The sequence below is a fragment of the Hyalella azteca genome, unplaced genomic scaffold (genome assembly GCF_000764305.2).
Source record: "Hyalella azteca isolate HAZT.00-mixed unplaced genomic scaffold, Hazt_2.0.2 contig9708, whole genome shotgun sequence".
In the NCBI taxonomy this organism is placed as follows: domain Eukaryota; kingdom Metazoa; phylum Arthropoda; class Malacostraca; order Amphipoda; family Hyalellidae; genus Hyalella; species Hyalella azteca.
In genome coordinates this window covers 73,566-86,994 of record NW_025939770.1, presented here as the reverse complement: position 1 = coordinate 86,994, position 13,429 = coordinate 73,566, and the positions used below count along the sequence as shown (strand labels likewise).

At 35.6% G+C, this 13,429-nt stretch overlaps 1 protein-coding gene across 1 annotated transcript; it reads left to right on the top strand.

Annotated features, from left to right (window-relative positions):
• The first annotated feature begins 4,616 nt into the window (after positions 1-4,616).
• Positions 4,617-7,018, top strand: LOC108665601 (neuropeptide Y receptor type 5). The gene is made up of 2 exons (XM_047882123.1): positions 4,617-5,745; positions 6,608-7,018. Exons 1-2 carry the CDS (start codon positions 4,618-4,620, stop codon positions 6,983-6,985), a joined length of 1,506 nt encoding a protein of 501 aa, XP_047738079.1. The 5' UTR covers position 4,617; the 3' UTR covers positions 6,986-7,018.
• The last annotated feature ends 6,411 nt before the right edge of the window (positions 7,019-13,429 follow it).

The window sequence follows — 13,429 nt, the reverse complement described above, 5'->3', positions numbered from 1 at the left end:
ACTGAAATAGATTCCTACAAAGTAAGCCGTGTGTTCTAATTTAACACGCACTGTAATTTAACGCTCACTTTAATTTAACACTCAGTTTAATTTAACACGCATATGATGGCACTGGGCTATATAAATGATTCAATCCTCTTCATCTGCCCATTTGCGTCATAATCCAAGTAATTCACAGAATTTGTCGATATAATACTAGCGTCCGCTATGATTCGGCCTCAAATATATGCAGGTAAATAAAGCGTGCTCCGTGCCGTTGCGCTGACTTGTACTTCAAAATGTACTCACAATTTACGCATGAATAATTCAAGTAATCAAAATGGACTTTTACTGCTCTGAATTTTCTACCCTATGCGTTCATTAATTCTGTTCAATTAAATTTAAGGCTCCTGCAACTGGTGATTCGCAGGCTGAAGCCGTCATAACGATCACTTAAGCCAAGAGAGGCTGCGAGCGGGAGAGAAATTTGAGTTATTCATGATTGTCATTAGTGATATTCATAGATTTTTCTGCTACAAAAAATATGCTTCCTGGGAACACTTGAAGCTTAAAGAAAAGCATCGCCTTCATACATGTTGATTTTCCTTACTCTGCATTTTTTCTGTCCGCTAACTTCAAAGACTTTTGTTTTATAATCTAGACATAAAATGTTCATCTTTAAGATACGCATATAGGTACATTAAATTTGACAAACGTGATGTTTTTTTCTCCCAAGGAATTGGTTGTGCATATTAATTATTGTGCATATTAATCGACAAAGACATTGCCAGGCTTTTCTTTCTTTCTTCCAATCATCCAACAACTCGTGACCGAAATTTCACATGGAGTAGCGATATCAGTGAAAATTTAATGCCCGTAATGATTTCGTTTGACTTACAATCATTCACCCCAGTTTTTTCATAAAATAACTATGCAAAATGCCTTGTGTTCTAAATTCAACTTTGCTCATCACAAAACAGAATGTTGTTATTTTTCGTTCTCGTTAAGTTATCTCAAATGTCTCATTAGCAAGCATTTTTACTCTGCATGTGAACACTTGTTCCAGAGTCTGGCATCATGAAACTCTTACTAACTGACGTTTCATTCTCTCAAAAGTGAAGAAGTTAAATGCCACGAGAATTGATTTTCTGTCTGTGTTGAGGCATTTTTCTTGGCCTTACGTAAACTGCTTACGTAAGGCGTCGATCAGAAAACGAATACTCGCCACAGTGTGCAGGGTAGCTGGTAGCCTCCATCAATAACAGGCGATGTTGCGTCCAGCGACAACTTGTGCTGCTCGTCTTTGTTTTTCATCAGCCACTGCACATTTTTTTGCCCTCGCGCTGGCGTATTTTAAAAAATGCTTTGCGTTTCTGGCCGCAGGTAAAGTCAAGTTTAGCGCTAGTTGCAAAAAAAAATCTTACTGGGCCGAAAATTCAAATTCAAATTAATCAAAACTAGACTCAATCAACACAATCATACTTGAATTTTTTTTAAGTTTTGACATTTCCTAATCACGATTCTTTGCAGAATTTTTAAATTTCCCGAAATTTTTAGTGAGTAAATCGTAACGAATTCGGACAAATTAACTATATTGGTTTTCTGCAACTCTTATTCGTACATTTTTGCAAAAAATTTTCTCAGAAATGTAAAAACTTCAATTCTATTAACTAGCAACAATCCAAATTTTATTAAATTACTACCATCGCAAATTTCTCCCACATACTTTTTCTACTTTGCTTTGATATTAATAATTTCAAATAATAATTTTCTGATAATAATTTCATCAGAAAATTTTCCCATCTTCGAAGAAGTGATTTTTTTTCATACAATGAAACATAATCAGTTTACTCTTTCGACCATATATAGTTATTTTGCCCGTTGTAACAAAACACACTTTTATTGCATCTAAAAAATGATATATTTTAGAGCAATCAACGCCGTTGAAAAATTAATATTTGAAGGGAAGTCTGTGTTGAGATACACTGTAAACGCTCGACATTATTCACTATCTTTGCTACACTTCATTCGTAATTATGACGCATGAGCAGCCGTTACGGATCGCAACTTCAGTAATACAGCAACACAATGGGAATTTTCATTTCTGAGAAATTTGTAGAAATATAATTTGAAAACAATTGGCCATCACAATTCAACACTCGATTTCGCTATCAAATCTGAAGAAATAATTGTATATAATTTTTATTTGGAAGTTAATAACTTTATACGCAATTATTCAAGCCTTTTCATTTAATATCTATTAACACTTTCGATTTTCAATTAGCTTGGTTCTTTGCTTATGTTTTTCTTCCCGTTGCGTCCGACTGTGGACCAATAAATTAGTTAATGGCTGACTGTTCACCACAAAAGAACAAAAAAGCGTCGATAGCAGTGAAGCGAAGTCATGATTTACGTTCGAGGGTCTCGGAAATATTCTCTACGTAAAAATTATTACAAAAATAGACTCCGCTCGATTGCTCCACTAAATGAGAGCCTTTGTATTCCGATGATACTTTCTGAGTTTGCCCGACCTCGACCATGGTTTTCATTTCAACTGATTGACTTCCAATGTACCATAGGAGATATCAATTGGCTTGCGGGTTCAGTCAGGCGCATGTATCAATTTTCAAACTAAAGATATTCTAGACCTGGCAGTTATTTTTAGCTTATTTTCTCATTTATGGAAAAAGGCGCTATTGTGCTCTTCATGTCCGACTGTCTGTCCGTCAGTGACTTTTTCGTCGACGAGAAAATGCGCTCTCTGTCACTCACTGCAGTGAGTACTGACCTAATTTTTTAATGATTCCAGTAAGTGGCATAATGTATTTGTATTACCTAATGGCAACTATAATAGGTAGCAGCAAGCTATCATCACCTTTACAATAATAAATGCTATACATGCGCTAAACATTTATCGCTGAAAAATTAATATTTACCAAAAAATGAGTGATTTTTTAACTAAAAAGTTTGTACTTTCGAAATAATCTATGCAAGCACTGTTCAGCAGTTCTGAGTTTATAGGCTTCTCTAAAGTTTGGAATACATTTGTAGGAGAATTCAGTAGACCTCAATTATTTTTTACACGAAAGCAATTCTTTACGGAATCTAATTTTACGAATTATTTTATTTCCTTAAAGACGCTCCTTTTCTAGTAATTGGAACGCTTCTAAATAATTCATTATTAAAGCCAATGAAAAATAGTATAAAGAAATTAATTCGTGAAGGATGCGAATTGAGTTATCTTTTGGCCCAGCCAACTGGCTTTAAAAAAATTACTTTAGACTAATGACCGAAAATTAATTTAAAAATTGTTGGCTCGATAGACTGCATTTAATTTAATCTTGATTGGCTCGCGATGGGCGGTAATGAAGCCACTGAGAAAAACTTCAGAGGGACTACGATGAAATTCATTCGTTCATATTAATTATGACACAAAAATGAAAAACAGTTAGTGGAATTTCTGATCTGTAAACTTCTAATTTTGATCGATGATGATGATATCTGTCTTCATGTAGACAAAATTTAACAAAATATATCGAAATTTATAAATCGGTCCCTTTAACTATCGGCTTCTCAAAATTTTACAATCATTTCTGAAAGAAACTAAAATAAGCATCGGTTGATTGAAAATATATTCTCATTTAAAAATCTGATTTTAATAAATTATTTTAACTAAGTTTTATTCATTTTAACTCTTCTGTATCAGGGCCATAGAGCATCAGAGGTGTTTAATAATAAATAGATTAATAATAAAATAAATAATAATATAAAATAAATAAACAATAATAATGATTAAAAATAGATTAAAGGCGCGTACTAGACAAGTGATAACCGTGATACTTTTACATGTACAACAATGTTTGCTGAGCTCAGCCCTACAAAGAACCTGAAGCTCTTTAATGGTTCTCGATTTACCTCTCTTTCTTTGTGCCCAGAAACTATTACGCATTTATGGTTGCGCCTTCACCATCCTAGCCATAAACTTTCGGGGCCTGGAGGCGAGGCAGTCTGGTTTAGACATAATTTCGTTAAGGAAATTCACTTCCACACGTAATTTCAAACTCATGCGTCTGCCGGGCCATTTTTGTAAAAAAATTCTCTCGCCAAAATTTTTTTCGTTAGCTTATGTTGGAATAGAATGTAAATTTATACTTTATTGTCACATCTACATAGGCACTGTAAAATAGTCGTTCATTTCTAAAAAGGGAAATGCGTACCGCAGGATTGTAAATTTAATGTTTCCTATCTTTCTTGTTCGTCTCAGACTGTTTTAGCCTAAAATTTATTAGAGTTCTTATTGGTTGTTATTTGTTTCTTGCTATACTCTGGTGTTTAGCAGAATACATATATAGCGCAGATTTGCAGCCAAGTTCACAAAAAAAATTTTACCTTTACTTTCTGAGACTGAAATCAATTTAGGTATTACTCTGCTTTTCTCTCATTACCCTTCTATTTCAGGACATCCAAAGACTCTTTAATAATATCAGCATGTTTCTCTGACACGAAAAATCCTGAAGAAGTTTATCAAGTGGCAAGTGCTGTGATGCCAAAATTACTTGCTTAATTCCATCTGTAATCATTAATATCAGCGTAAGGACATACACAAATAACTTGCATTTTTCAGCTATAGATGCAAAGATGGATGAAATGATGACTCCATTGATACCTTATCACAGTGCACGCAACGACACCTACTCAACTTCCGCGAATCAATACACAGCCATAAATTTGGACCATGAGACCGGTAATGGCGCGGAGTTCTTGCCAACTTCCATCCCCAACAACTCTGTCGAGTTTCATCATTTCAACTTCCCATTGTCCGAAGTTTACAACATTGTCAAAGAAAACAACAAGGAATCCTACTTAGGCCCGACCGCAAAGGTGATAATAATGGTTGCCTACATCACTCTCATCGTGCTCGGGACAGCAGGCAATATTTTGGTGGGACTTGTGATTGCTCGGAAGCACGAAATGAGGACTTCAGGTAACCTGTACGTCATCAATCTCACCATCTCTGACATAACGCTTTGTCTCATCTGCATGCCCTTTACTCTAGCAAGCCTTATGAAGAAAAACTGGGAGCTCGGCAGCTTCATATGCAAACTGGTGCCCGTTTTGCAGTGCACCAACATTCTGGTCAGCACTGCCACCATCGCTGCCATTGCCGCCGACCGTTACATGACCATAGTCAGAATTGGGAGTCGACCGCGACCACAATGCTACAACCAAGCGTCCGTGCTAGGCATTTGGATCGTGTCACTAATATTTCCACTGCCTCTGTTCAGTTCTTATTACTTAGAGACAGTGAAAGTCAAAGATTTCTTATTGTATGACAGATGCGTTGAGCTGTGGTCGTCGCGATCTGTGCAACTGGCTTGGTTGATCACGTTATTTTTGATACAGTACATCATCCCAATCCTAGTGCTGGTTTCTGTCCACATCAACATAAAGAACTTTCTCAATAAACACCAAATGCACAATCTTAGTGCCGCTAGAAAGACGCAGGAGCTAGACAGAAATCGACGCACTACTATCCTACTTACTACCATTGCCTGCACCTTTGCAGTCAGTTGGTTGCCCTGGCATGTAGTCAACCTGCTAGCCGACTTCAACTACTTCCACAGCCCCGAGTATTTCTACGCGATTTTTGGGGCGTGCCACATCCTGGCCATGAGCACAGCCTGCAGTAACCCCGTACTTTACGGCTGGCTCAACACCAACCTCAAGAAAGAGATACTCTGCTTCCTCGCCACGCTCTTCAAGACGGTCAGTTTCAAGGCATATGAGTTATTAAAAGCAGAAATCTCACTAAAGAAAAATTAAATTAGCTTTCAAAGCTTCACAAGTTCAAGTGTGCCCTCTTAACCCTCTACCGCCATATGTCACTCTCCAGGAATATAAATTTCAAATTAAATTATACGTAAACTATTGAGTGTAACAACCCGAGGAAGTTTATATGAAACAGAAACATTTTAAAGTTGTCGCACGTGGCGGCAACCATCAGTGCAAGTCGTTTTGCGCTCACTAGAACGTATCCTTTTTGAGAAGAAGGCTTGTGAGAATATTGCTTCGGTTCTTGTGTCAGGCGGTAGATGGTTAAATTAGAATTCTATGTAAAGATACTTAGCAAAAGGATCGAACTCATATATTTTAGGGAGAATCTCCTCGTGCGTCAAATTCATAACCAGTAAATAGTACGTGTCAGTGCTCTAATAATCTCTTAATAGCTTCATGTTAAGTCAAGTTTTTTTAAACTTATCTGAGTCTCATAGTAAATATTAATTTTCACAAGCAAGTTTTTCAGTAAACTTGTCACATATTTAGAGTTTTAAAGCTGTTTGCGTGTATTTTTTATATTTATTTTAGCCAGCAGTGCAAGCAAAACGCTTGACAGAACCAAGGTGAGTAACGTTCTGTTTGTTGATGCAAACATCTTACGTGTCATTAAGAGTTATATACAGACGAAAATTGGACAAAAATTGGTAGGTTTCTGTTATAAAGTCATCAACATGTTAATTAGGATTATATAAACATTTATTTATAATTAAATGATTATGTGCAAAACTATCAATGAAGTTTCACACATAAACAAATTTACCAAAACTTGTACATTTCTCTGCATTTCCAGAGAGGCGCGAGCTCGCACAGCCAAAGGAACATGTCGCTAAACACAACTCGTCTCTCAAGCTATCCATCGCCTTGCGTGTCGTCGGTGCCAAAACGGCATCGTCAGAGCGCTCCTTCAGAATCTCAAAACGATGGACCAATTTTTAGCCTGGACAATGTGACGCTTTCACCTAAATGTTCTCCCGAGCAATCTCCGATGTCTGATGTTATTGTTAAAGAGCAAAAGACAAATGTCTCTTCAAAGGCCGTAAAGTTGAAGGCATTGTCTCATGTGGACGACAATAACTCAAAGAGTGTGACAAAATCGCCTAGATTTGATTCCTTGTGTAGCCAACTGGAAGCCAAAAAGAACATGCTAGACTCGGAGCTTATAATATAAGTGCAAGATCTCGCACTGGAAACCGACTTGAACAAAATCAATGAGTTGCTGACTTAGATCGATATGTGAAAGAGACAAATAATATATTTTTCGAATAGTCTTACCATTGAATGTGTGCGTCAAATAGAGCAAGAAATTTTGCATTTACACCCTTTTTATATCGTCTGCGTTAACTTGTGATTTGGTATCAATTCAAATTAACTGTGTTAGGGTTTTATAGAACAGATTTTAATTCGTCAAGTATTTTTATATTCGACAAGTCATTTTAGGTTTAGAGAAATCTGTTTGTTACGTTCACGGGTTAGGAATAGCAGGCTTGTCATTGTTGTGCGGAACCGTGAAGGAGGTGGGTGTCGTGTGTGATCAGGGTAGCTAAGGATCTGTAAAATCTTAATCTGTAAACTATGGTGGAAATATATTCTGTGTTTGTCTAAAATTAGGATATTCAATTTTGTATTTATGTATTTATTTGTATTTATTCATGAGTCCATTAGGTTGCACTGGTTGACATGTTATTGATGTATTTTCAGGGAAGCCTCGAGACTTGAGAATTACACCTTGTAACTAAGAACTCTCGTATGACTTGAGCCCTGGGAGAAGGGGACAAAGGGGGTTGAAGGACGACACGAGCCATAAATGAGCAAGTGTTTGGGCCTAGCTGGCATAAGGATTGAGCCCACAACAACTGGACAACCTTTTTTACTAGAATTCTAATAGACCGATAATTAATTTAAGAAAAAACTATAAATTATGAATGAAAATAACCATGCTGTAGAAAAAATCGTGTTTTTGAATAGCAAAGTAACGTTTTTTGGGAAAATCTGCTGTCATTATATTCTTAGACTGTTTTGATGAATAAACTTTACGAGTTCACTGGACATTTTTAATAAAATACGCTAAAGTACATAGTCACAAAGTATAATTTGAAAACTTTCATCATTTTTTACGGGTATTCGACAAATGATCATCCGTAATTTAAACGAGAAATTGAACTAAATAAATCAAATGAGATTTGAAAAATTTTCTTCAATGTCATAGGCGATGAAACGTTAGTAATCAGAAATAGCCACTGGAAAATTACAGCTAAAGGTTTCTATATAGAGTTGTGCACATTAGATGTATATAGTTATAAATAGTTATAATTAAGTTAAATTTAGCAGGTAATTACCAACTAAGTTAAAACGAAACAGTTTCCTGGTCTCCCGAAACTCTCTCGCTAAGCCAGACTTTTGTGAGTCTATACTTCAGAAACTATTGCGCAAAGATGGAGGAGTCTAAAAAGTTATGTATTAAAATTTTGCCCGTTATGCAGTTCTCAGCTCAGAAAACATATGTTAACCTATTTTTTTGTAGAAACAATGAGTTTTTTACTGTTGTTAACGTAACAGTAAAGTCTGGAAATTAGTTACAATTTAATTTATAATATTTGCTTAATAATAGGAAAATATAAAGAATATTTCTGAGTTTACCAATAACGATACTTCAGTTCGTTTGAACTAATCAGTGATTATTTCAACCTCGTGAGGTATTTCTTGTGCCGCTGATTTTAATCTCGCGGCTGTAATATCGTTTCTCATCTCTCGTGGAGGTATATCACCTAAATTACACAACATATCAAATATATTGTCAGTGTTTCTCTGTTTCCCAAATTCTTATCTAGCAGATTTTCTATCTTTGTTCATTATAACTTCAGCACACAACTACATAACATTACTAACATGAGACAAAAATACTAAATGTTCCACGCAGCCTTAACAACCATCATTTACGTAGCTTGGGAAAAGTTTTATGCCTTGGTTACCTTCATTATAAGTAAGAATGTTCGCTGATATTAACGTTCAATATAGAGTTAATAAATATTACGCTCTTGCACATAATATATACTGTCGGTTGCAAGTGACAAGAGGTTATAAAGCTGTAATGTCATGCTATCTGTATTTTTTTGATTGGATGAATTCGTTTTTCCAAAATATCTCGAAACTCATTAGTTGCCCAATTAATGCTCTCAAAGGGAATTTTCTACATTCAGTTTACAAAAAGTGTACAAAATTATAAAGCCTGTAGAAATGTTTATAGACATTATTCACTCTATTATTTATGCATATCAAATGTAATTAAAAAACACCTGAATACTTGTTTAACGAACCATGTATATATAAAAATTTGAACTTCCTTGTAACTAAAATATCATCCGATGATAGAGCTGGTATCTGAAACTTTTTTATTCAAATTGAAAAAAAACACCAATTACGATAGGATTTATAGAGGTCAAATTATCTTTTCTCATCTCCGATCATATTTCATCAATCTACCTACAAATTAGGCACCGAAGTGCATTGTGAAAATACATCGATTAGTAGCGTCTATATTATTCTTGAAATACGAGTTCAGTAATTGCAATCTGCTGAAGGTCTTTAGAGTATGCTTTTCCTCTTATACAAGCTGAAAGATTATCAATAATAAATATTAATGTCTTGATGTTCACAATGCACAAAAATTTAAAGTGCATTGTCTTTAAATTTGCGTTCCGTAACCTACTTGCATGTGTTCGAAATTATTAACGGCGAACTACGAGAAAGGATTAAGCGTGTAACTCTGATCTCTGAACATTTGTTTCATGTGTTGCGGCCCATCAAGAGTTTATTACTAGTCTTAGGTTTTACTTGCTGTAAGTTCGCTTTTACTGTGTGCTTGACGCTCCTGTAATATTGGCTCGTAAACCTGCTGTGGCAAATTATGTTTTTTCGTTCATTGGCAGAGTTGTCTAATTTGGGAACCTTTAACAAACGTTTATTGTTTTTGCAGATGTTTAGGTCGTTCTAAGAAACATATTTTTCTCGAGTTGTGAATTTTATTTTGAAATTTACAGTAATATTGTATTTTTCTCCTTGACCCTAACTTTTGGAGTTTGACATTTCTGAAGAATTTTCGGTATTATGTCCCTAACATTATTTATATTCGACACCTGTTTTTCTTCGGATGTCGAATCATGTAAGTTGTTCGTGACATGACGGTTATGCTTGCTGAATTAAAGGTCAAAAATTTTCAGTGTTTTTCTTTTTCAGAACTACGGATTTCGTGTCAAAATAATATTTCCAGACGTTCATTCGTGAACATTGATTTCCTTAATTATCACCACTTCTCAAATTTAAATCAAAGTTAATTAGAAGTAAATTTTATCTAATAAACTTTTAAACTTTTCTGATTTTTCTAGACGATATTTCACCAGTCTTCTATAAACACGAGTTGAACGTAATATCCAGTTTATTTACACGCTTCTAATAATCAATTTTAAATCAACTTTCCTTCAAGGGAAAGGGAATTCGCGATTGTTGACAACATTTTAAATTAGAACGTCGAACCAAGGTGAATTTTATCATACATTTTTATTTTTTATTTATAATCTTTTTAAGTTATTGTTTAACTTCAATAAAAAACCATAAGTGCCACAAAATAAATGACAACTCCTGATCGGCATTTGCGTCTAAGACTTATTTAATTTACCGAAATATAGTTACTTCATCGAATTTTTCAGCGTCCATCTGAGCAACATAAATCCTTAAAAGAAAATAAAATTGAAAAAATACTTTGTGAATGAGACTGAAACTCTCTCGCCTAAATAAATACGGGGTTGTTATTTGTGCTTAACTCTTTTTTATCGAAAAATTACCAGTGTATGGAAATCCACACTTGTAAATCTGGTATGGATTTAAATAGGTAAATCCTCTTAAATGAACTGTTTTAAAGTGCACATGGGACGTAACATGCTTTTACATTTGGGAAAAGTAGTTCTATGTCGCTATCCTCTTAAAAAATAGCTGTCATATTTTTTGGAGATGTGTAAAAAACTTAGGGAGTTTATTTTGGCACTGAAATTGACGCATTTGTTATCAAATTTTGGTGCTTCTATTTTTTAAGGGAAAGCGCTTTTAATGGGGAAAGATTAAAATGACCAGTTTTTGGAAATTATTTACTCGAGATATTTAATTTAGAGTAACTAGATAAAAATTGCATTCATTTTAGAACATTGTAACGGGCTGAAAGTCTACCATGTAGTTACTTTCTTTGAGGGGTATTTAATACCTACTACCAGTATTATTTGGCGAGTTACGGCTGGCAGCAAATATTTTTCGTTTCGCATTTTACTCTTCATTGATATGTTTTGATAATCCTCTATTTTAAAATATAAATATTTTTGTGACTTTGAAATGAAAAAAAAAACGAAAAATAAGCCAGAATTAGATACATTTTGAGCCCTTGAGCCCTGTCGTTAACTTTCTTCAGACACTCGTCTTTACAAATACAATGCCGGAAATGGCTATACGACCACCCTGTTCTCTCCAAATATTTTTTCTTGCACAAAAAATTATGGGATTCTAATTATATGAGGTTAAAATACGTTTAAAAACGGTTCCAACGCAATGCGAAAAAAAAATAATTTTCTCAAAATGTATGAGAAGAAATTATGAAAATTAGAAAAACCTAGGTGGAAATGGTTATAAGACCAGGATGGGTTTTTCTCCATTTTGGTATCTTTCTGTAATATTTTCACTTTAAAAAGTACAGCAATTTAATGAATATCTTGATTTCCGTCATTTAGGGCCTTCCTGGTGTACTTCTGGTGTAGTTCAGTGTCCTCACTTATATTTTTTCGAAGCAAAAAATATACCAAATGGGACAAGACTCACTGAGGCCGAGATGGCGCATATTTTCGGCTTTGTGAAATGCAGTGGAAGCCAACGGGACATCGCAATGGGAATAAAACGCTCAAAACCCATTGCACAATCATTTTTTGCTAATCCGGACGGCCACGGGTGAAAAAATCGCACTAGACCAAAACCAAAATTAACCAACAGGGATCTTAGGAGACTGTTTTCTGAGGCTTCCTAAACTTGCGCTACCTCTACTTCTATAAAATTGGCCACTGGAGTTGATGTGACAGCAGGACGCATCCGTTAGACATTGCATGACTCGAAGAAATTCAAATACATGACTAGGAAAAATGCCCCTGCATGTGCTCCAACAAAAGCATATTATCAACCGACAAAAATTTGCTGAAAAATATTTGCTTATTGGTAAAGGGATGGCACAGGATTATCTTCAGTGATGTAAAAAGTGCAATCTTTATGTTCCAGATAGATGGCAATGCTATTGGCACCACGGGACCGTGAGCCTGAATTTTTTTCCAAGCGGCAATCTTGTGGTGGTTCGGTCATGCTTTGGAGGGCGTTTAGCCGAAAGGGAAAATTAACTCTAGCTATTTTACATGGGAGACAATATTCCGTGGCTACAAGCACACGCTGTTTTACCAACTTCTCCCTTTTGCCGATGAGAAACATGAGGGATCATATGTTTTCCAACAAGACAATGCTTCGATTCACACCTCAAAATCAGCAAACATGTGGTTCTTAGAGCAGAATATTACTCTGTTTGCCGTGGCCGGCGCTTAGTCCTGACCTCAACCCCATTGAAAACTTATGGGGCATCATGGCGAGAGATGTTTACCAAAATGAGCGCCAGTTTCAATCTGTGAGTGAACTGAGCACGGCTATTCTTCGTTCTTTGTATTAAATTTCTCAAAAGTCACTGGATTATATGGTAAATAGCGTGGGGAGAAGATGCGTTGAGGTAATTTTGGCGAAAAGAGGTGAGATTACCTATTAAAATGAGTGTATGTGATCCACAAACGGAAAAACATATCTTGGTCTTATAACCATTTTCACCTAGGTTTTTCTAATTTTAATAATTTCTTCTCCTATATTTTGAGAACATTTTTTTTTTCGCATAGCGTTGGAACCGTTTTTAAACGTAGTTTAACCTCGTGTAATTAAAATCTCATATTTTTCTGTGCAAGAAAAAATATTTGCCGAAAACTGGGTGGTCGTATAGCCATTTTCGGCACTATATCACCTAATCACACCTTCCCTGTAACACCTAGAACCGCAGCTGTTTTCCACAACAGCCAAAAAAGCACAAAATTCATTCCCTGACCATCTTCTTGCACCTGCCAATATAGGAGATAAATCCACCGAGAATGGCGCTGTCAGCCCACCTTGTCGTTCGCAATCTGTAGTCTTGCCACTGAGAATCGTGACGTCCAGTAGCGCTGGCTTGATGTTTCATTTAATTAATTGAGTAAACGTGACCGTCCCTGAGGGTGCGAGGGTGGTTCTTTGGCTCGAATACCCGTCTTGTTTTACTTTGGATGCCCGTCTAGTTTGACCTCAATAGCGAGTAACACGAGTAATTCCACGCGTTTTATTTGTGGACAATGGATTTTCTTTATTTTATATTCTGTTCGTGCTTTATTATGAACTAAAAAGCAAAAAATTCAACTTAGGTTGCAATCGTTAACAACGTTTTTCATTTAGCCTGCAAGAAGGCTTCTTTTAATTGAAATCATCTTTTTTGCCATTGATAGAAGTTAGTGGGTGTGATTTGCAC